At 38.2% G+C, this 21,721-nt stretch overlaps 1 protein-coding gene across 1 annotated transcript; it reads left to right on the top strand.

Annotated features, from left to right (window-relative positions):
• The first annotated feature begins 542 nt into the window (after positions 1–542).
• ICOS (inducible T cell costimulator) lies at positions 543–20,501 on the top strand. Its single transcript, XM_030854072.2, has 5 exons — positions 543–600; positions 15,633–15,971; positions 16,690–16,796; positions 18,067–18,151; positions 20,461–20,501. The coding sequence occupies exons 1-5, from the start codon at positions 543–545 to the stop codon at positions 20,499–20,501; spliced, it is 630 nt and encodes a 209-aa protein (XP_030709932.1).
• Positions 20,502–21,721: the final 1,220 nt, after the last annotated feature.

Here is a 21,721-nt window from a genome sequence, read left to right as displayed (position 1 = left end):
ACCATCTACAATGAATGCCATGTAAATATTCTTTCCTAGATTCCTATGTTGCTCTTCTTTCAGTATCATCATTTTAAGTTCTGTTGCAATTGCTTTTATTTCTTGTCTTATTTCAAAGGCTTTCTCTCTCTGGAGCACATAGCATAAGATAGAAATGTGTCAAAATACATGCTATTTATCATGTGGTTAATTTTAGATCATGTTATGCCCAAAACTATAGATTCAGAGGAATAGGGTGGTTCTGAAAAGAATAGGCATTGTCTCTTTCACTTCTTTTCATGGAACTGAAATGAGGGTAAAATTTTCCTCTGTCTTCAAAATCATTAATAATCCATGGATTAAGCTTAACCTCCATGAGCAATAATGCCATATAGCCACTGACATCAATTAAGAGACACCACCCTGCCTTGATGGTAAGTGTGACACTTCATTAACCCCAAAAAAACCCACTTCCTTTCCAGCAAACAGAAAACAGCAGAGGACATGAATTCACTGGCAGCTTTAAGCACTGAAGGAGAAAATTGTGTTTGTTTCTGGCAAACATGAAGTCAGATCTCTGGTATTTCTTTCTCTTCTGCTTCCAAGTTGAAGTTCTAACAGGTAAGTGACCTACTGAATATTTATTATTAAGTTATAATTCAAGTGAACATTAAGAAAAACCAATTGGAAAAGTTAGGCACCAAATAGAAAGGTTTTTTTTGTTTGTTTTCAGAAATTAAGAACGATTACAGAAGAGCCCAAGTCCATGGCCAAGGATGTTTATGTCACTGTTTTAAGATGAAGAAAAATGTCTCATTGGATCATTAAAACTTTAAATTACCTGCTTGAAGTTACTTTTTAGTGGATAAAGTAGAAGAGTGCCTTACTGTTCTCAGAGAGAGATGAAAGGCAAAATGACTTGTGTCAACAGAATGAAAATTAAGTAGTCCTGGCATTTGGGCTGGGGATTCCTTCTGAAGGAGAAAATAAGATGGAAGGGCTTTGAAAAGAAGGATTTTGATTTTAATCTTATCTGGGTGGTCTTTTGTCAGAAACTCCCTGGCTGCCACAGAGTTTTTTCGACACTAATGTCAAGGTCCTTCTAAAAGGCTACGGAGTAGTGGATAATGTAAAAACACTCTCTAGCCCCTGTAGACATTAAAAAAATCATTCTGAAGTCCTCAATTCTTTCTCTTACATGGTATATATCACACTCTACTTGAATACTTTAAATAATGTTACCTACAATGAAATTAATATGTATTTCTGCTGCTTCTTACTTGGTACATTTTCTATTATTTTTGTTTCATCTTTAAGTCTGAGTCTCATGTTCTTGAGGCTGAGAAAAAGCAAAGTGAAATTATATTACATTGGGAAGTTCTACTAACACTAAAAGTGCAGAGAGAACTTTTAGTAGGTGTAACTTTATTTAGAAATAAGTTTTGCAGTGGTACCAAAAATAGACTTTATTTTTCTCTCCAAAGAATTAAAAAACAAAAATGTATTGGTCAAATATTTGATCTTGTGGTGGCTCAAGGTGGCTCCAATGCTCTTAAATAAAGAGGAAAGAGGAATTAGAATCTACTTAAGGTCCCAAGGGCAGTTTGGGGCCACTTGCTTGTTAAACTATGGCTTTTATACAACCCAATGAAATCCTTTAGCTGCATGAGCAACAAAGGAATAGCTTTGGAATTGATAACCATTCATTCATTCACTCATCCATTCTTTCAGCACCAAGCACTTGCCATGCAGGAGGTACTGTGCCAGCTGCTGTGTGTACAATGATAAGCAAAACCAGGTCAGCCCCTGCTCTCATGAAGCTAATTGAATGGCGGGGAGAGAGACATTAATCAAATAATCCCATGAATGAATGACAATTACAGGCAGAACTCAGTTCTGTCAGAGGATGTAACAAAGAAACCTGCATAGACTGGTGGGTGTGGAGGTGTGGTTGGGGGATGGGTTCATCCAAGTCTTTCTTGTGGAAGTGGCACTTGAGCTAAGCCTTGGGGGACAAATAGGAATAAATGGGGAGAATGGTGGGATGGTGGGTAAGAACATTCCATATCATGAAAAGAGTAAGTGCAAAGGACCTGTGGCAGGAAGGCATGAAGTAAGTCAGGAAGCTGGAAGAAAGTGGACGTGCCTGAGTACAGAGAGGAAAGGGGTTGGGGATGGTGTAAGATAAGGCAGGAAAGGAAAGCAGAGACCAGACCATTCAGACCATATGCACCATGTGAAGGATTGTGGATTTTCTTCCAAGAACATTCGTTGAAGTCATTGAAGGGTTTGTACTGCTAAAAAGCATCCAATATGCCAAACCCATTTAGGCACTTATGGTGGTGATATTATGCTCAGGAGATTTGAATTAGCAATGGTGTTACCACTGTGGAAGGACTGATCCAGCCTAGGTGGAATTATTTCTAGTTGACAGATAAAGCTGATGAATAAATTGTACTTCTGGAATGATATTTATCTTGGATTCTAATGGAATAAAACCAACATTCCCCCTCATCAACAGAAAACCATGCCATGGGCAAGCTGTTATCCTATTTGACAGGTGGCAAAACTGGCGCACAAATGGCTAGATGGAGATAGTGAACTGCTGAACAATCTTCATATTCAAAATATCACCATAATGCATGTATCCAGCAACTACCATTTGAAAGGCTCTAAATGCAAAGTAAAGAACCAAACTGAAGTCAACTAAGCTCTTGCAGATCCTTTCTTTGGCATATTTTTAATCCTCCCAACTATGTAGGCTTTCTCATTCCATGAAGAGGTAGGCATTCTTACTTTCAGTTAATGTTTGAAGAATCTCAGACCAGGAAAGGCTGTTTGGTTACCTAGTAATCAGTGGCAGAACCAAGATTAGAATTCAAATATGTCTGATTCCAGTAATCACATTCTTTCCACACCATGTTGAAGTAGTGGAGATATAACATGAATCTCAGAGGAGAGAAATTCTCATCAGTTTTGTTATTTGGTTGGTGAGTTAAGAGGAAAGAAATCTTGGTGATTCTCAGTCTTCTATTGATCTCAGTGTAAAACTTAACAAAGTCATCTTCTTTTAATGATTCTGGAACAATAGGAGGCTCTTAATTGTAAAAGGATCTGAGAAAAATGAGACACTCTGTCTGCATTTAGAAGACACTCTTTCTAGACATTATGGGCAGTGGAGACCACGTGGGTGACCTGATGAATTCTGGTTTGGGAAAGACCACTTTAAAAACAGTGGAGTGGGAATGACCAAGGTTGGGTGGTGTTTAATATATGTGCATGTCTAATGATATGTTCAGGGTGGAAGCTGGAAGGGTAACCCTCAGGCTCATTCTGAGCCTTGATTTTGTTACCCAGACATTGAAACAGTGATTCCTGAACTCCATCACCTCCAAAAAACCCAGCCCTTTGGCGCTTCCAGCACCTGCCCCTCCCCAGAGCTCAGGGAGAGTCCTGCGGAGCTGAGTTGACGTTTAAGCCCCTCCCAGCACCTCCTTCCAGTGTTCATACTGAATTTTAAAAATCCACATTGTCCATCTTTTCTTTCAATAGATGAATTCAGGACATTCTCACTCAGCACAAGAAGCCTATATTGATTTCACTCCTTCAATATTATGTTTATTTCTATTTTCCTTGGTTGTGGTATTCTCTTTTATTTTTGTCGGTATGAGGAAGTTTCTTTTAACTCCCCTCTTTCCCTCTGTAATTTGGAAGGGTGACCACACGTCCTAGCTGACTAATTCATTATCATGTTCAGAGCAGCTTAATTGAATATCTATTTATTATTGTAGTAAAGTAAATAATGACAGTAGCCTTGCTTGACGTGTTTACCCCACCTCCCATCCCCCGCAGTGACGTGAGAACTTTGGAATGTTCTCTTTTCACTCTCTTGCTTTCCCCTTAGTGAACCCCTGCCCCATACATGGGTTTTGTTGAAATAACTGAAAACTTGTAGTTGCAGATCATTGCTAAGTTTCCTCTGACAGTGTTTCTCTTCTGGTTCAAGAACTCTTTACACTCACTTCACCTTTTTTCAGCGGCAGCATCACTCTTGCCATCTGCTCCTGTCTTGTCATCCTTGTTCCGATCCAATGATCAGAAGACTTCCATTATTTTCTTCAGATACCTCAAACTCTGAATTCCAGCATGGGTAAAGATGTCTTCCTTTACTCTGTTGGGTGACTAATATCTTTTCTGGGAGTAGTATTCCTGGACTGCACTCTTTTAATAGTCTCTGAGTATTCATTCACTGTATGCTGGCTTCTAGGGTTGCACGTGAGTAGTTCCATGTTAGTCTGCCTCTCATTACTTTGCAAGTAGATTACAAAGTATCACTAGAATCTTGTTATTCATTTCAACAAGGGAATTCGGGAATTCCCCTAGGATATGCCTAATTCTGTGAGTGTTTCCATTAACATTGCTTGAGATTGAGTTAGCCTTTTCAATCTGCAGACTTCAGGTGTTTGGGTTTTTTTAAATTTCGGGGATATTTTCTCCCAGTAATTGTTTAGTCATATCTTTTTCTTTGTCTTTTTTCCTTCTTTTTAGACATGCCTATTATTTTTACGTAAGATCTCGAGATCCTTGTTTTTTCATCATTAGTGAGCAAAATGAATTTCATAACTTGCCATGGCTGTTAACAACTCCCTCAGATGAAATGGAATATTATAGTTTTTAAATTGCTAGCAGCATATTCCCATTCTTGGTAGAAACAAATTGTAGGTGTGTAGGGAGGACCTCAATTCTCATGTGAGCTTTGCTCACTGTGTATCCATAGACTTGTTTGACGTAAAAAAAAATTGGCCTCAGCATTCACAGTTGTAAACTGAGCAAAACCCACAGCTTATGCTGTCTCCCTATCCTAAGAATATAAGTTTTATACATAAAAGGATGTACTGGGCTTTGCAAATTCAAAGCCCAGTATATACATACACATACATATATAAATATATATATATATATACACACACACACACACATATATATACCAATCATTTGTAGCCTTCAATACCCAAAGGAAAGACCCCGTTTACTCCATAAATGGCATCTCTGTGCTACTGCTCTTCTAATGAATTGAGTCTATTAAATGACACGTTTTTGTCATTCTAAGTAAAATAAGAATGTGGCATTCAATACCCTTTCAGGAAAATTCAGAATTATACTTTGGAAAGTGGAACTTAAATATGTAGAAAACATGTAACACAAATGAAAGCTGTTGGTCAACAAGAAATTTTTTTCCAGTTTGGCCTGTATGGTCGATTGAAACAGACTGAGATTTGCAAGTTAAAGGAGAGAGTCAGAAGTTGGGCTATGAACCTCCTCTGGCTCTCGTATAACATACTGATGGCTGCATCTACTTTGCATGAGGAAAAGCTAAGAAGAAGCAGTTTGTCTTTAAAGGAAGGTGATGGACTCAAGAATTTTGAGTCAGTCAACCACTAGTTCTGAAAGTCTTTTGTTTTTCTGAGTGTGTTGCCATAGACGTGGCACTTCCAACAGGCAACAAAGAGTCACTTAAGTGGAACCTTTTTGAATATGAGAAATCAAACTTTTTTTTTTAATTAAGGGTACTTTAATTTATTTATTTATTTATTTATTTTTGGCTGTGTTGGGTCTTCGTTTCTGTGCAAGGGCTTTCTCTAGTTGTGGCAAGCAGGGGCCACTCTTCATCGCGGTGCGTGGGCCTCTCACTGTCATGGCCTCTCTTGTTGTGGAGCACAGGCTCCAGACGCGCAGGCTCAGTAGTTGTGGCTCACGGGCCTAGTTGCTCCGCGGCATGTGGGATCTTCCCGGACCAGGGATCGAACCCGTGTCCCCTGCATTAGCAGGCAGATTCTCAACCACTGCGCCACCAGGGAAGCCCGAGAAATCAAACTTTTATAACCACCATTTACACTCTCCTAGGGCTTAGCACAGAAAAAAGTTCATTCATGAAAAAAGCAAGAAACAAAACCTCTACTGCACTCACAATTCAAGTTTTGTTCATTTTGTACTAAGACAAGCAAAAATCTCCTAGTAGTTCCTGTTTGCTCTCATTTAACTATAATAGAGTTTCTTGTAGATGTCAATCCATCTTTTTACATTTCTACAGGCAGATAATTTACAGAATACTTATCAAGAATTTAGATCCCATCAGAGCAAGGACCCAGACTTTGTTGCAGGTTTAAGTACACAGGGCAGCTCAACACACAATGATCCATGAATGAGGCTGTCTAGGGAAACAGGTATGTTAAACGATGTATTTTCACATCAAATAAATAATTTTTATATGTTTTTTGGTGCCTAATAACATTTTCAGTCATAGAATACATATGTGGCACCAATGTAAATACTACTTTAAGTATTTGGGACAATTATACACCCAATACATCTTGAAGGAAAAGAAATACTTGAAAATAACTTCCAAATCTAGCTTAATGTTAAAAGCTTCTTTTTCTTTTTCTTCTCTTTTCTTAGCAAGTCTCTTTAGCTTCTGTGCTTCAGCTTCTATAAAATTAAGGGGTTGGACTAGATCATTGGACTAAGAGGCTCCTTAGAAATGTGGACTCTGATGTCAAATTGTCTAGGTTCAAATCATGGCTCCACCACATTTTGCCTCTATGACCTGGGGCCAGTTACTCAAGCCTCAGTTTCCTCACCTGTAAAATAGGAATAAAAATAGAAAATCTGATGTCAAATGTTGTTATGAACATCAAATGATATATTGCATGTAATGAATTGGAAACCTTAATACACGGGAAACATGCAAATGCTTGTAAGTTGCAATTATTATTATTATTTGGAAGTTTTTGAAAGCTTAGATGTTTATATAACTCCAGAACTATTGGGCTTCAGACAATTGGTTGGGCATCATTCAGTGTGAGACTTTGCCTTTGGACTTGGAAACAAGCATCCTCCATTATCCGGTAAATTGGATCCCCTGCTCTGTTTTTCTTGCTCACCTCCTCACCTCATTGCAGGACATTTACCAACCATGCTCAGCTTCGATATTCTTCTATTCATTCATTCATTTATTATTATTGAGCATCTAATATATTCCAGGTCCTAGGATTATTTGTGACCATGATCCAGTCTTTATCCTTGTGAAGTTTATGTTTAAGTGAGGAAGACAGACAAAAATAATTATGATCTAAGCTTATACACATTATAAATATATTGGTATAAACAAAGCTTTATTGAAATCATTGAGATAGGAGTCTTTGTCTGGGGGGGTCTCAGGGACAAAGCGGTTCTTTAAAGTGGTTCTTAAAGAATGAATGAGGATTTCTAAGCAAATAAAGGGGTAATGGGATATTCTAGTCTATGGGGACAGAAGTAACAATGAGAAAGTAATGGCCAAAAAGTATGGCGTAGCTTGAAGCTATATGGTCCCTGAGATTGTGAAAGGATTTTGTGTCATTCCAAGAAAATTGATTTATTTTTTTACCTCATAAGCAAGAAGGTAGTGAATATTTTCAAACTGGGCAGTGAAATGCTTTTTAGAAACACAATTTTGCAAGCAGCATGGAGAATGGATTTGGAGGGAGAGACTGCTGTTGAGAAAGCCAGTCAAGAAGATGCTTCAACAGATGAAGGAAGATGTGAAAAAGTCCTAGTTTGGCAATAGGAATGGGGAAAAACCATCCATGAGCTAGAGTCAACTGAACTTGGTGACCAACTGGATCAGGACAGTCAGAGAGAGGGAGTAATGAGGAAGACTCTGAGGTCCTGATGCCTTAAAGGACAGGACTTGGGTTAGGTGAGTGAATGTTGAGTTCAGTTTGGAAATGTTACTCTTGATGTGTCAGGGGACACATCCAGATAGAGATATTGAAAGGAAACTGGAAATAAGGGACTAAGCCAAGGGAAGGAGTGGGCTGGAGATGAAGGTGTGGGTTACTGGAGTAGAGAGTAGAGTTTATTCTAATTACTTTGTAAATATCGCTACAAAGTTTTACAACACCCTCGGGATTTTTCCATTTTCACAAAGAAAATCAGTTTTTACGAGGAGAAAATCAATCATTCATTTAAAAAATTATGCATTTTAGAGCATCAAAGTTGTTTTACCCCCTCTACAGAGTTCCTTGGAGAATAAAAAAGTCACACATTGTGTGTGTGTCTGCGTGCGTGTGCACGTGCAGGTGTGCTCAGAGTCTTTTGCCTTTTTAACCTTCTCCTTACTTTTTTTCTTCATGTTTTTTTGACTTCCTTTTCGGCAAATGTTAAGACTTGGGATTGGGTTTATTTTGCCTACCCTTGCTACCGATTTCAATCACTATTTTAGATTATGGATGCCTTTGAATAATAATGTAAATATAGAAATTATGCATATATAAAAATATGCTAATCAGGATTCCAAAAGTTTTAGCTAGTAGACGCATAAGAAATGACAGTGGTTTTATGAGAGGTAAAAAAAAAAAAAGGGGTAGAAAGCATATTTTTAAATGCCAGAATTTCTTAGGAAAAGATCAAATGTAACAAAACCCTAATATAAACATTGCAATTTTTAGAACTTCACTTCTTATGTCACATTCATGTGCTGTGCTAAGCTAAAGCTTATGATTGTTGGATTACATAAAATATTTTTAATAAACACTATCAATAATTGCAAACTCAGGAACTCTTATCTTTCGATCACTCAGACCTTTGTGGAGGTTTGTGGTTAGAAGTCTGAGTTAAGGAGAATAAAGTGAAATTGCTGATCGGTCTCATATCCCCTTCACTGTGTGGGTTTTCTAAGTGCTTTTGCTAAAAGATTTTCAACCAGGCATGATACAATTGTTTATAAAGAGTCCTGGCAGGATGGGTTCTATCAAGACAATCTTATACTGAAGAAATGAAATAGCTTAGACGTAAAAGAATCAATTTGTAAATAAACTTCTGAATCATAATGCGATTCTCAGCTGAATGACCCTTTTCTTCAGAGATTTTTTTCTTAACAGCTCCCCCCAAAGAATATGCAAATGCTTTTATCTTTTAAAAATTTTGACGATCTAAAGAAATCATCTGATATAAACATTCTGATTTTACTCTTGAAACCTTAGTCTGCTGATATCAACAGTAATGTTATAAAAATCATAGCAGCAGTTAACAGGTTTGAACCTCTATTGGAAAGATCGCACCCTTTAGACATGGTAGTCAATGTGACTAAGATATAGCAGCTATTTTCTAGAGTACTAATAATCTAGGAGCACCAACAAGAAGTAAACAGATATGGTAGCAAAGCGAAAATGAAGTCTGAATATTCAGATTTTTAGACTCATCACCAGGATTCAAGAGAACATATTCCTGTTTGTGTTTTTAGCAACGCATTAAATGCTAAATTTTATAGCATGGTGTTTCTATTGCAAATCACTAACATGTTCTGGTTATGAAACATCTGGATGTATTAAAACAATCATTGGTTCAGAGGCACCTGTCCTGGATATCCATTGGGCAAATTTAATGATTCTGCACTTTAGAGGATACAAATAATAACCAGGTTTAAACCTGTCTTCCCTTCTATAGACACAAAAGAGCCAAGAGAATAGTCAACCATCTAAACAAGTCTTTATGAACCTGGTAGATATTTATAATAGTTAAAGAACGTGCTTCTTTGTAGCTCAGCCAGATAATATTCATTAGAACCTGACATCCCAGTCGAGGAGGTGTCTTTTGAACTTGATTGTATATTTGCACGGACTTGTCTGCAGAAGAAAGGCAACATGCCGTAGCTAACCCTGGGATCGTGTCCCAGCTATGAGCTATGTAATCCTGGGAAAGATACTCAGTTTTCTGGCCCCAGTTTAGCTTGATAAATTTAAGGGTACAATTTAAAATGAAAGGCTTAACTGAATAATTTTTAAGAGCCCTTTTGATTCTTATGTTCTATAGTCTATGCTTTATCTCCCCAGATTTATAACATCACTGAGATCTACGTATCCATTCATCCATCCAACCATCCAATACATATTTATTGTGACTTACTACTTACCAGGTGCTATTGTAGATGCTTGGGATGTATCTGTGAATAAAATCAACAAGGTCTCTCATTTTAAAGCTTATGTTATAGTGGGGTAGCCAGACAGTAAACAAGAAAACAAAGCAGACAGCAACCTCAGGTAATATGCTAGAAAATGACTTGTGGTGTGTTTCGGATTGAGTGGTCAGTGGTTGCTGGAGAAGTAAGAAGCAGCCATGTGAAAATCAGAGATAACATTCCAGGCAAAGAAACAACACATTCAAAGCCCTGGGGACCAACTTCTTGTGTTTGAGGAATAGAAAGGAGAACAGTGTGACTGCAGTGTGGTGAGTGACTGGTATAAAATGGTGTTGGGGGACAGGGTAGATCACGCAAGTCATGGAAAGTAGCGTAAAGAGTTAGATTTTCTTTTAAATGAGATGGGAAGGCCCTGGGTGTTTTATAAACAGGGCAAGTATACTATCTGATTATAAAGAAGATTATTCTGGTTCCCCTGAGGAGACTGGATGGTGAATGGGCACGAGTGAGAGCAGAAAGTTAGGAAGCTCTTTTCATCCCAGAGAGAGATAATGCTGGTTTGGACCAGTTGCAGCTTAGATGGAGAAATGGGTAGATTCTACTGGAAATAGAAGAGAGGGGCAGGAAATTAGACTTTCTTCCTGTAGAAGGATTTCAACAGTGATCCTCTAAGACTCAGTCTATAGTGGCCACTTTGTAGCTTCACGTGGTTGCCTGCTTCCATTATACTTCCTCTTGCTGTTGCTAGCGACACTTCAACCTCAGACTGTACCCCAAATCTTTCATCTGCCCAAGAAGTTGTGTGACCTCGGACAAATAATCTAACCTGTCTGGGTCATCGGCTGTCTGTATGTGGAAAAATTGGACTTGCTGTATGACTTGTGTGTTTGCTAGGCTTGACTGTGTATGACGCTGGGCAGAAGTTGAATCATGTTACAGGAAACACAAGTGTGAAGGTAGGGGTGTTTACAGGATGTCTGAAACATGTACAGACTGTATATGAGAGCTTATGGGGATTGGAAATGGAGATGGTTATGGCAGGGAGAGTGAGGAACATATCAAAGATAGTGTGAGAGAATATTTTGGAGGATAATTTTATATTAAAAAGTGGTATGTGGAGTGATTTTAAGCTTGATATAAAGGAAGAAAGAACAAGAAGAAAGAGATCGATGAGGGGAATAGTCGCAATTTTCAACTACTGGTATGACAGGGGAACTGACCAAAGAGATTTGACACCCAGTCAAAGCAGACACAGGGTATAAAAAATGGTGCTATCGTACCAGTACTCCTGACTGAATATTAGACTTGGAGATAAGAACATCCAGGGAAGGTGTAGAAAAGATTCTAGCTGCTTCAGCAGTTATAAGGAACGAACATATTCAGATTTTCCTTAAATTGTCTGTCTATCCATTAAATGTTTTAGTCATGATTATAGGGATGATCTCCTTTTGATACTATTTTTCAAATATCATCAAAGACTAAGGAGATTTTGTGATTAGGTATTTGAGCATATCTGTTCTACAGGTGCCAAAGTAATTATGAAGCAATTGATTAAATCCCCTATCTGGTTCCTTTAGTTGAAAACATTCAAATAGAAGACCAAGGATTGCCAAATCGTTTTCCAGATGGAAAGTTTAAGCATCGGGTATGTGGACACTTAAGTCAGGCTTCTTGTCACCACATTTAATAATAAAAAGGTGACCTAGGTAGTTTTTAGATTAAAAAGGGTAAAATGAATAACTAAGAGTGTCCAGTAGAAATGACACTTTGGGATCTCCAGTTACTCCTCTGATGTCAATGGCACTGTCACTCAAGAAAAACTTGGAGTGTTTTCCTTGCCATACCTAAATGCTATTATGGGCCAGGAAGATTGTCTCATTAATTTTCATTCCTCCTGACTTCATGGAAAAGCCCAGTAAGATGCTGGGACAGAGAGAGTATTATGGAAACATGTTTCTCCTCTGGAGAACCCAACAGCAAACTAGTAGCTCTCTTAGTTGTTCATGGTCTCATCTAGATATGTTCTTATCCTGAATCCATAGAGAGTAAACGTTGGAAAGAACTTTAAGATGTCTTGGTCTTACTTCCTTATTTCACAGCTGAAGAGACTAAAGTCTAGAGAGGTATCCTTGTCACAGAGACTTGCTAATGGCAAAGCCAGAATTTTCCTCTGGTTTCCTTGGGAACCACTGCATTGCACTTCTATCACCCTGCACCGCTAACCATTATATTTCATCTTGCATTGGGTTATAGGTCATAGTGTGGGCCCAAAAGGAGAAAAAGCTGCTGACAAAATCATCTTCAGAAGTAGAAGACAATGCCTCTATGTCTGTGTGTGCACAAGGTGGCCGCAGACACTTTTGTTCCAAGATCTCTTTGTGGTTTACACGCTGCCATTCTAAAGTCCTTGGGAAATTTGCTCTGAACGTTTCTAAAGGAACTGTGAACCAGCTCACTGATTTTATCTTCTGCAATAGACAGTAAAGACAAGCATCAAAGTAATAGTAGTGCAACATAATTTACTTTCAGACAAATAAGTCCCCATGCAAATTATCTTTCACTTTAATCTAATGTAGGTTGCACCTATTCTCATGTGATGAGTTTTTCCCCTTTCCCTTTTGCTTATATTTACTTTCAGTTCTTTAAATGAAACAAGCATTATTTTTCTTCTTTATACTTGAAAACTATTTTATTCTAGAACAAAACATCTACTCACAAAAGTGAAAAAATATAAATGTACAATTTAACGAATAGTTACAAAACATACTACCTTACTCCTACAATTATCACAGGTCAAGAGGTAAAACATTGTCAGCCCACAGAAGCCTCTCCACCCTGTGTTTTCTTTCCCGATTCCATTCCTTTTCCCCTTTATACAGAAGCATCATACTGAATTTTGAGATATTCATTTGGGTTATATATTCTGTTTCTATTCTTTTGGTCATTATGCAAGAAATCACAACACGCATACTTCATTTGTCAAAGTCTCAAGTTACATACACCTTTTCTAGCCTCCTAGACAGTGTGTTTTAGGTTGACAGTTTCTTTCAGTACTCTAAAGATATAAGGTGTAATTCCACTGTATTCCACTGTATTCCACTTTTACTGTTGATGTTGAGATACCACCTGTCAGTCTCACAGTTGCTTCTTAGAAGGTAGTCAGTCTCTTTTCCCTGGCTGTTTTTAGGATTTTTATTATGATTTGTCTAGATGTGCATATTTTTAAAAAATCTGCTTGTGTTTTATTTTCCAGTTCAACAGCTCTGTTTAACCATCTAATATGCTCTTAACTTATCTCCTGAGTTTCTAATCTCAGTGTGGGGTTTTTTTGCCAATTCTAGTTGGTTCTTTTTCAAATTAGTTGACTTTTTTTCTTTAAGTTTCCTGTGATCTATAGATATTATTACAAGTTTGTCTTTTATTTCCTTAAACACAGAAGGCTCAATTGTTTTATTTGGGGGATCTGATAATTTAAATATATAATTGTGTATTTGTTTTTGGAGTCTGTTTTTTTCTGTTGTTGTTTTGTTTCCTTGCATGTCTGATTATTTTTTATGGTATGCTTGTCATTATAATTATTATTTGTAGATATGAGTTGAAGCCTAGGATGTAAACCTTTTCTTTCTGTAATAGTTTGCATTTTTACTTTCAAAAGCTTAGGGGTAATAATAATCCAAAATCACCTTAGACAAAGTTTAATTATTAAGATTTTCTGGACCACTGAAGTGATTTGAAGGTGGGCTATGATCTGCATGAAGGCTGGTTTACTTCTGGTTTAACCTGTATTCCAAGGATGTAGCCCTTTGGGATTTTGAGGAGCTTATTGAGGAGAATGTCTTTTACTAGATTTCTCACTTTCAGACTCTGGGAGTTGAGACATGAAAACAGAAGTGTGAATCTGGGAGAACAGCACATGCTCTCGAAGTAAAAGCAACTTCTAACCTTTGCTTATCTCTCTGGATTCTGGTTCTTCAAATTTAATCTAGTAATTTCTTCTTTTTTTTCAGCTCTTTAATCCTTTACGTTAATATTTTTAGACATTTCATTCAGCATTTTTGGTTGTTTTGGTGTGGGAATTAGTTTGAATAGTCTGGACCACCATACTGAAAACTAGAAAGCTTGTGTTTTCACAATCAGATCCCCAAGTTGAAAATCTATTCCCTAGCAATATGAGAGATATAAATTAAAGCCTACAGGTACTAGGAAAAATAAGTAACTATGGTAGATTTTAAATAAAATGAACGCACTGGTGTAAGCAGAGCCATGACAAGTGAATCCAGGAGGGTAATGCTAGTCCTGTTATAAAGTGGAACAGTTCTTTCCAAAAGCAACATGGCGGTACAGAGTGTTTTCAGAGTCTTTAAATATTTTGCCCACATGTCAAAATATTTACATAAAATCAAAATGCTGAAAATAACCCCAACAGTCAACATTGGTAGAATGCTTTAACAAGTTATGATAGATGAACATTATGCCCTTTTATATAGCCATTAAAAAGGATAAGTATGATGACTACATAAAAAATGGAATGTTTATGATAACATAACTGCCAATAGAAGAACAAAAGAAATAGGTTTGCTATATAAAATAAGTATATGTCTGGAAGGTAAAGAGCAAAAATGCACAAATGGTATTTCTATTTCACTGGAAAAGGAGGAGTAGGTAATATTTTTCCTTAAAACTTCTTTGTACTTGTTACATAGTTTTCTCAAGAATAAAAACAGGAATTTCAAAATTTAAGCTAAAAACTGTCATGCTAATAATTTTTCCCAAACAATTTCAGCATGAGACTTATTAAAAGTCATATTAAAAAAGAAGAAGAAAAAAGAAAAAGAAAAAGGAAGGCAAAGAGTTGTTTGAACTTGTAACTGAATAACTCAGAATCTGCAACCAGGCCGAATCCATTTCAGTTTCCTTCTTCTGTGATCCCCATGTAGCTTGTAAAAACAACCTTGGTTTCCTATAAACTTTATTTTAAAAAATGAAAAAGTAAACAAAAATCTGGGTCTTTACCTTTATCATCAGACTTTGATTCAGTTCTCAATGGATGAGGTTCAGAGAAGACATGTTTCTATCATTTGAAAATGATTCATCTGTTCTTTCACTCTCTAGCGGGAGGGTATAGTGTAAATATATACTCTTATATAACCGTTCATTTTTAGTTTAAGCTGTTTTGTGCTTTAAAATGTTTCTTCCCTAAACTATGTCTTTCCCCAAATCTCTCATTGTTTGACTGAAGTGCTTATCCTCCTTCAATTTCAATTTTCAAAGTCGCTTTCTCCAAGTGGCATTATCTGATTCTCCAATCAAAATGTGACTCCATCTACATTTACTTGAATAGTACTCCATTCCTAGCATGAATTATAGTGCATAACTTTATATTTATCCATCATCTTTCTCCAATATGAAATCTGACCAAAGGCAGGAACAATTTCTGTTTGATTCATACTATGTAAATATGTTATTTAATATATTACATATTATATATTCATATATGATAAACAAGTCTCCAGTTAGGTTTTTTCCCAAGACACAGTTTTACCTTCATGTTCTATTTTTTGGTTGTGAAGTTCCTTCATTTTGTTGCAATAAAGGTAACTTTATGAAGAGAAGAGATGACTTTTGTGCTCAAATATAATGATTAGGTCAACAGAATCATAAAATGTCACTTTTGCTTTTTTTTTTTTTTATCCAGGAGAATTCAATGCTTCTGCCACGTCTGAGATGTTTCTATTTCACAATGGAGGTGTACAAATTTTATGCAAATACCCTGATACTGTCCAACAATTTAAAATGCAGTTGTTGAAAGGAAATAATATACTCTGTGATCTCACTAAAACAAAGGGAAGCGGAGACAAGGTGTCCATCACGAATCTGAACGTCTGTCAATTTCAGTTATCCAATAACAGTGTCTCTTTTTTTCTGTATAACTTGGACAGTTCTCATGCTAGCTATTACATCTGCAAACTATCAATTTTTGATCCTCCTCCTTTTCAAGTAGATATTCTAAGCAAAGAATATTTGAATATTTACGGTAAGACATTGTTTTAATCTTCCAGACTTAAGAGTACATAGGCATTTTAACAATTTTTCTCACTAATGAAAACAGTTAAACAAATAAATATCTCTTGTGTTGGAGTTCATTTCGGTGCAATTGAAGGCAATAATTTATGATGAAATATATCAATACAAGGATGTTTATTAATAATAAAAATAATTATATTAATCAGTAATATGAAATTTAATCATATAGACTGCTGAGTTAGAAATAGGTTACGTTGTCTCTAAAACACACATGCCATTGAAAATCAGGAAAAAAATTAGGAGAAATATCCAAACCCATGGCTTAATGGCTGTGCTTCTATTCACCTAAAGTTTAAGGTTTGGGTTTTGTGCTAGGAATCGTGGAATTAAGTGAGATGATTGAAAACAATAGTTTTATACCTTTACTTTCCTACTTATTCTTTTTCAAAAACATAGATAGCGAAGTCTTTTCTATTAACCACATTTATAGACATATACGTGCATAGAGTCTTTTCGTTTTTAGTTTCTGGATCCTTGCTATCATACTGAGATGATGTTATTTATTTACTGTTTACTGGATTTCATGATTGTAACGAAGGCAAGCTTTATGGCAAGCTGTTTAATTTAAACAGCTCTTTTAAATTTGTTAAGTGAACTTGTGATTCAGCACTGAAAGAGAAGATTTGATTCTGAGAGTTTTTCCTCACCTTAATTTTTTTCCAACCCAGAATCACAGGTTTGTTGCCAGCTGAAGTTCTGGTTACCCATAGGATGTGCAGCTTTTGTTGTAGTGTGCATTTTTGGATGTGTCCTTACATGTTGGCTTACAAAAAAGGTGAGCAGGGCTTCCCTGGTGGCGCAGTGGTGGGGGGTCCACCTGCCGGTGCGGGGGACGTGGGTTCGTGTCCCGGTCCAGGAGGATCCCACATGCCGCAGAGCGGCTGTGCCCGTGGGTCGTGGCCGCTGGGCCTGCGCGTCCGGGGCCTGTGCTCCGCAGCGGGAGAGGTCACAGCAGTGAGAGGCCCGCGTACCGCAAAAAAAAAAAAAAAAAAAAAGTGAGCAACATTGATCTTTTCTTGCACTGGCTTTACTGAGGAATATAAGCAGTTATTTACTCATCAAAGTATGTATTGCTCTTGCCAGAGTAATTTGATCAACAGGTAGATGATTTCTTTTCCTCCAGATATGCCTACTAATTAAACTACTAACTTGGAACAGAAGCTCTTTTACTTTATAGCCACTTCATTCCAAAAGGAATTCAGTGGCTTACAAAGAGATATGTCATTATTATTATTCAAAAAAGATAAGGAAATCGGGGCCACAGAAAGACAAAAAGGCAGGGAGGAGGGAGGAGGGTTAAAAGATAAAAATAGATGCTTCCGACTTTTAAAAATTATTACATGTGGGCTGCAAATTTGATTCTAAGTTTCCAAAGTCAGGGCAGATGAAACAAAATTTTCCACAACCAGTCAATTAAAAAACAGTCAGTGAGAAAGTCTCGTAGGGCACCATCAGTAGTTGAGAAGGAAATTGACAGCTTCTTTATATGGTAACTTATTAGGACTCCTTGCTTTTAAAGAAAACCACTGAAAAACTAGGCAGAAAGATGAAAGAATAACAACACTGATAACAACCAAAATCTCTCTGTGCCAGGGGATATTCTTTTTAGTCTATCACAAAACGGGTTCTCAGTCAAAGAACCTATACCATTTTGCATATTATGCAAGGGTGTTAGCATCCTCAAGTATATGCATAGTGTGACGGTTGGCCATACAGTGTGTATATCTGTGTCAGAAGGGAATTTGAAAAGAGAGATAAAGAAGGAAGAGGGGAAGATAAGCCCCGTGGTCTAAGTCTACTGGGGAAGGAACAGTAAAGGCATAAATGAGAAAAGACACTGAGCAGAAACAGTTTTTATTTAAAGCCCTTTTCATATTGTTCTCCTACTTAGCCTAAAGTCAGGAGCCTAAGTCACATTATAACACTTTGTCATATACTGCTTCAACAAAGAATAGAAAACAGTAACAAACACACAAACACATCCCCCACAGGAATGGAGATGGGGAAGAGCAGATGACAAACCACGTTTCTGACTTTTCTTGCAGAAGTATCCTTCCAGCATGCACGACCCTAATAGTGAATACATGTTCATGGCAGCAGTGAACACTGCTAAAAAGCCTGGACCCACAGGTACAGTGACACATGGGGGCTTGGGAAGGGAAGAGCGTTCTTTACATGAAGCCTACAATTTTAATTTTTTATTTTAAAGGAAGGGAAAATGTCTCTAGTATTTTCTGTAAAAAGTCAAATTTTCATTTTAACTGAATTTGTGCTCTCTCTAGTTCATTGAAAACATGTTTGTAAACCACTATTAAAAAAACCAAAAAGTTCATAAACCCCTATGGTATCAAGGCAATCTTCCAATCGATATTTTAAAAATTGGGGTGATTCTAAGTCTTCCTTGTTAAAAAGTTCATTAAATCATACGATGAGATTTATTGAATATCATTTTAGTGTAAATTACTGAGTGAGGCACTGTGGGGGATACAAAGATATGAAGGTTTTCGACTGAGATTTGGAAGAAAGATCTGGGCTGGTATTCCCAAGGGGAAGAAGGAGAAATTGGTGAAGATATTGTTATTTCAACGTAAAAAATGTGCATGGTTAGAGAAATTGGATGGCTGTGGAAGTCAGCTAGGTGGGACTTTGACATTTTTCATTCAGAGTGAGTGTTGTCAACTGCAGTGTTCTTAAGTTGAGGACCATCCCAGAAAGTCTGAAATATCCATTCTTGTAAATCTTATGCCTTTGAGGTTGCAGTGATGGAAGGTGTATAATGAGACAGAAGCCACTGCATTTTTGCCACCATTCAGTGGTAAAGGACTTGTATAAAAGGGATGCACAAAACACCTGTAATCATGGAATTAAAGCGCGGGAAGGGGCTGAATCTCCTTTAGCCCTCATTTTTTTTTAGATGAAAGAAATTGGTGTTTCTTCTGGTGTTCGGTGATTCTTTGGTTCTCCAGAGAGTTGACACCATAGCTTTGACACTAGCAAAGAGCTTGTGTTTCATTATTCTGCTATTGGAAAAAAAATCTTTTCTCTCAATCTCTGTGCTTGTAATAATGTGTCTCTCTTAATTTGGGTCCCTGAAAGCAGACCCTGAGACGGACACTTGGATGCAAGTAGTTTATTCGGAAGGAAGAAGGGGTGAGGGAACAGGGAGAGGGGGACGGGAAAGGCAGAAAGCAGATGAAGGTCGCATTACTAAGATCCCAGCTAGAGGCCACAGGGCGTCTGAGAAGTGTACAGATGTCTCCCAGAATTGTTCTTCTGAAGGATGGCAAATGGGGCATTTATCCATCGGCTCCCATCCCCACTGGCTTGGGGTTGCCTGCAGGATGCATTAATCTCCTTTGTTCCTGAGTCTTGCTCTGTGCATGCCATGAGGCTGCTCTTAAGCCTTCAGAGAAAGCCCTGAGGCAGAAAGGCAGAGAAATGCAGGGTGGGGCTATTTTGCTAGAATAGTCAGCATACTCAGAAGTGGTGCAGCTGAAATCAGAGGGGGGTAGTTTCATGCCCCATCTACCAAGCCTAGCATATATCTTGCAATTACATGTAAACATATAGTAACTGAAAATGGCCAGAGTGTAGGCCAGAGTGTAGCTCTAGTGTAGGGCTACCTTCTTGAGGGTAGGCAGGGTCTTTCTTCTGTATTCCGACAGCATTACACATAAACAATTCCAGGCAGAGCATGACTCAGCACCTCTGTCAAATATTTGTTATTAAGTGAATAACACCGTGCTGAGTAATGTGTATTGGGTAGAGGGAGGGAAGCCCTAAGACAGTCCTTGTCTTCAGTTTATAATGTCACTGGGAGAGGTAATATGTTTGCATGGAGGGTGGAGTCATGTGATAGCGTTAAAAGTCCTCAATTAATTGCAAAGCGGTAGAGTTCAGACAAAGTTTGCAAAAAGAGTCAAGAGTGGGCTGGGGGGCTTCCCTGGTGGCACAGTGGTTGAGAGTCTGCCTGCCAATGCAGGGGACATGGGTTCGAGCCCTGGTCTGGGAAGATCCCACATGCCACGGAGTGACTGGGCCCGTGAGCCACAACTACTGAGCCTGTGTGTCTGGAGCCTGTGCTCCACAAGAGAGGTCACGACAGTGAGAGGCCCGTGCATGGCGATGAAGAGTGGCCCCTGCTCGCCGCAACTAGAGAAAGCCCTCACACAGAAACGAAGACCCAACACAGCCAAAAATATAAATAAATGAATTTAAAAAAAAAAAAGAGTGGGCTGGGTAAAACTCCATGGAAAATGTGGAAATGGTGCTCGGTCTTGAAGCATAAAGAAGAGTTTGGACGGGGTATGTGTTTGCCTGTGTGTGTGTGTGCATGTGTGCGTGCGTGTTTACAAGAGTCAGAGGAAAGGGGAAGCCTTGCTGAAGGGGATTGGCACATGGAGAGCTTTTAAAGAATTTATGCTAAATTTTTGTTACAGATGTGACCCGTAATTTGGAACTCTCTGGCACCCAGGCATGAGCCGCACTGGCCAGTTCCCTCCAACTTGAAGAGCAAGATTCTCTGTTTCCTGGACCACAGAGAGTCTGACTTGATTTGACTACGTACATCTTTTGCTGATGTTTTGTTCCGTCTGGACCAGTGACTATATCAGTCAATAGGGATTTTAACAGACTGCCTTAGTACCGTTAGAGTTCTCTCAAAACAAATACCCTCTCGCAACTAGCTTTATAGAAAGCCCAGCTTGTGTGTGCTCAACAAACAGGCCTCACTGGGATGGAAACCCTGTCTTCAGATCTGCTTCTAAGCAATGCATCAGCCAGGAGAACAAACACATCTATAAAAATGTTTTAAAGATGTCAAGGGTATGGAATCTGCAAAGCAAACGGACAGCTGAGGGCCAGAGTCTGTCTGCATTTCACTAACAGGCTACCTCTTCTTTCTGTAGGGAGGAGCATTCCTTTTATAATCAGGCAGTAGAGGGAGATGCTTCAAAACTGCAGTAATTTTATCTCTGAGGTGTGGATATGTAAGGATAGCCTACTAATACAGTGGAACACAGTACCCTTCTCCAACTTCTGAACCCCAGTTGACCACTGCACAAGCAATTTAGGTGCCTTCCTCTGCCCTCGATTTTCCTTTTAAAAATACTTCCACATAAGTACTTGACAGATATGCTGAGTTGGGAGCTATGTCTACATTTTTTCCTTCTGCTGCTTAGTTTCATATATATAGCTGCAGCCTAGTGAATATAACTTGCCTATATTCTCCCTAAATAAGCATATTTTTTGCTCCAGAAAGATATCTTATTTTCCCAAATTCAGTTCAAATGGTTTACTTTGCTGACTCATTGACACCAGTAGTAGGAAACATTGCCCAGAATCAAAAGTGACTTCATTTTTTGATATTCTTTTCTACCGTTATCTGTGTTTTCATGGTGCTATTAATTACAAGCTAGGCTAGTTTTGGAGATCATGCTAAAATTGCAAGCAAACAAAGGAATCCATCTCCCACTGTCAAGCATTGTCCTGGGAGATAGAACCCATGATCTATTCAGCATGAAACCTGCAATTCCTAGAGGTCACTGCCAAACTATAGCCGCGCTGCCTCTGGGCTTTATAGGTTGAAACAGCCCCCATCAGCCTGGAGCAGCCATCCAGACCTGGGTGGAATTCCCAGAATTGAGAAACTCCGCTTAGCCAGGACAAACAGGTGCTCTTGCCCCCAAAGGCTGAAGTCAC

This window comes from Globicephala melas, chromosome 7, assembly GCF_963455315.2.
Source record: "Globicephala melas chromosome 7, mGloMel1.2, whole genome shotgun sequence".
In the NCBI taxonomy this organism is placed as follows: domain Eukaryota; kingdom Metazoa; phylum Chordata; class Mammalia; order Artiodactyla; family Delphinidae; genus Globicephala; species Globicephala melas.
The sequence above is the reverse complement of the archived record's forward strand: the minus strand, read 5'-3'. Positions and strand labels throughout refer to the sequence as shown.

Excerpts from the sequence above, each read along its gene's own strand:
- ICOS (XM_030854072.2), top strand. The coding sequence starts at position 543 with ATGAAGTCAGATCTCTGGTATTTCTTTCTCTTCTGCTTCCAAGTTGAA. Across the intron at positions 601-15,632 it reads CCAAGTTGAAGTTCTAACAG|GAGAATTCAATGCTTCTGCC; the intron begins GTAAGTGACCTA and ends TTTTTTATCCAG. Across the intron at positions 18,152-20,460 it reads TAAAAAGCCTGGACCCACAG|ATGTGACCCGTAATTTGGAA; the intron begins GTACAGTGACAC and ends TTTTTGTTACAG.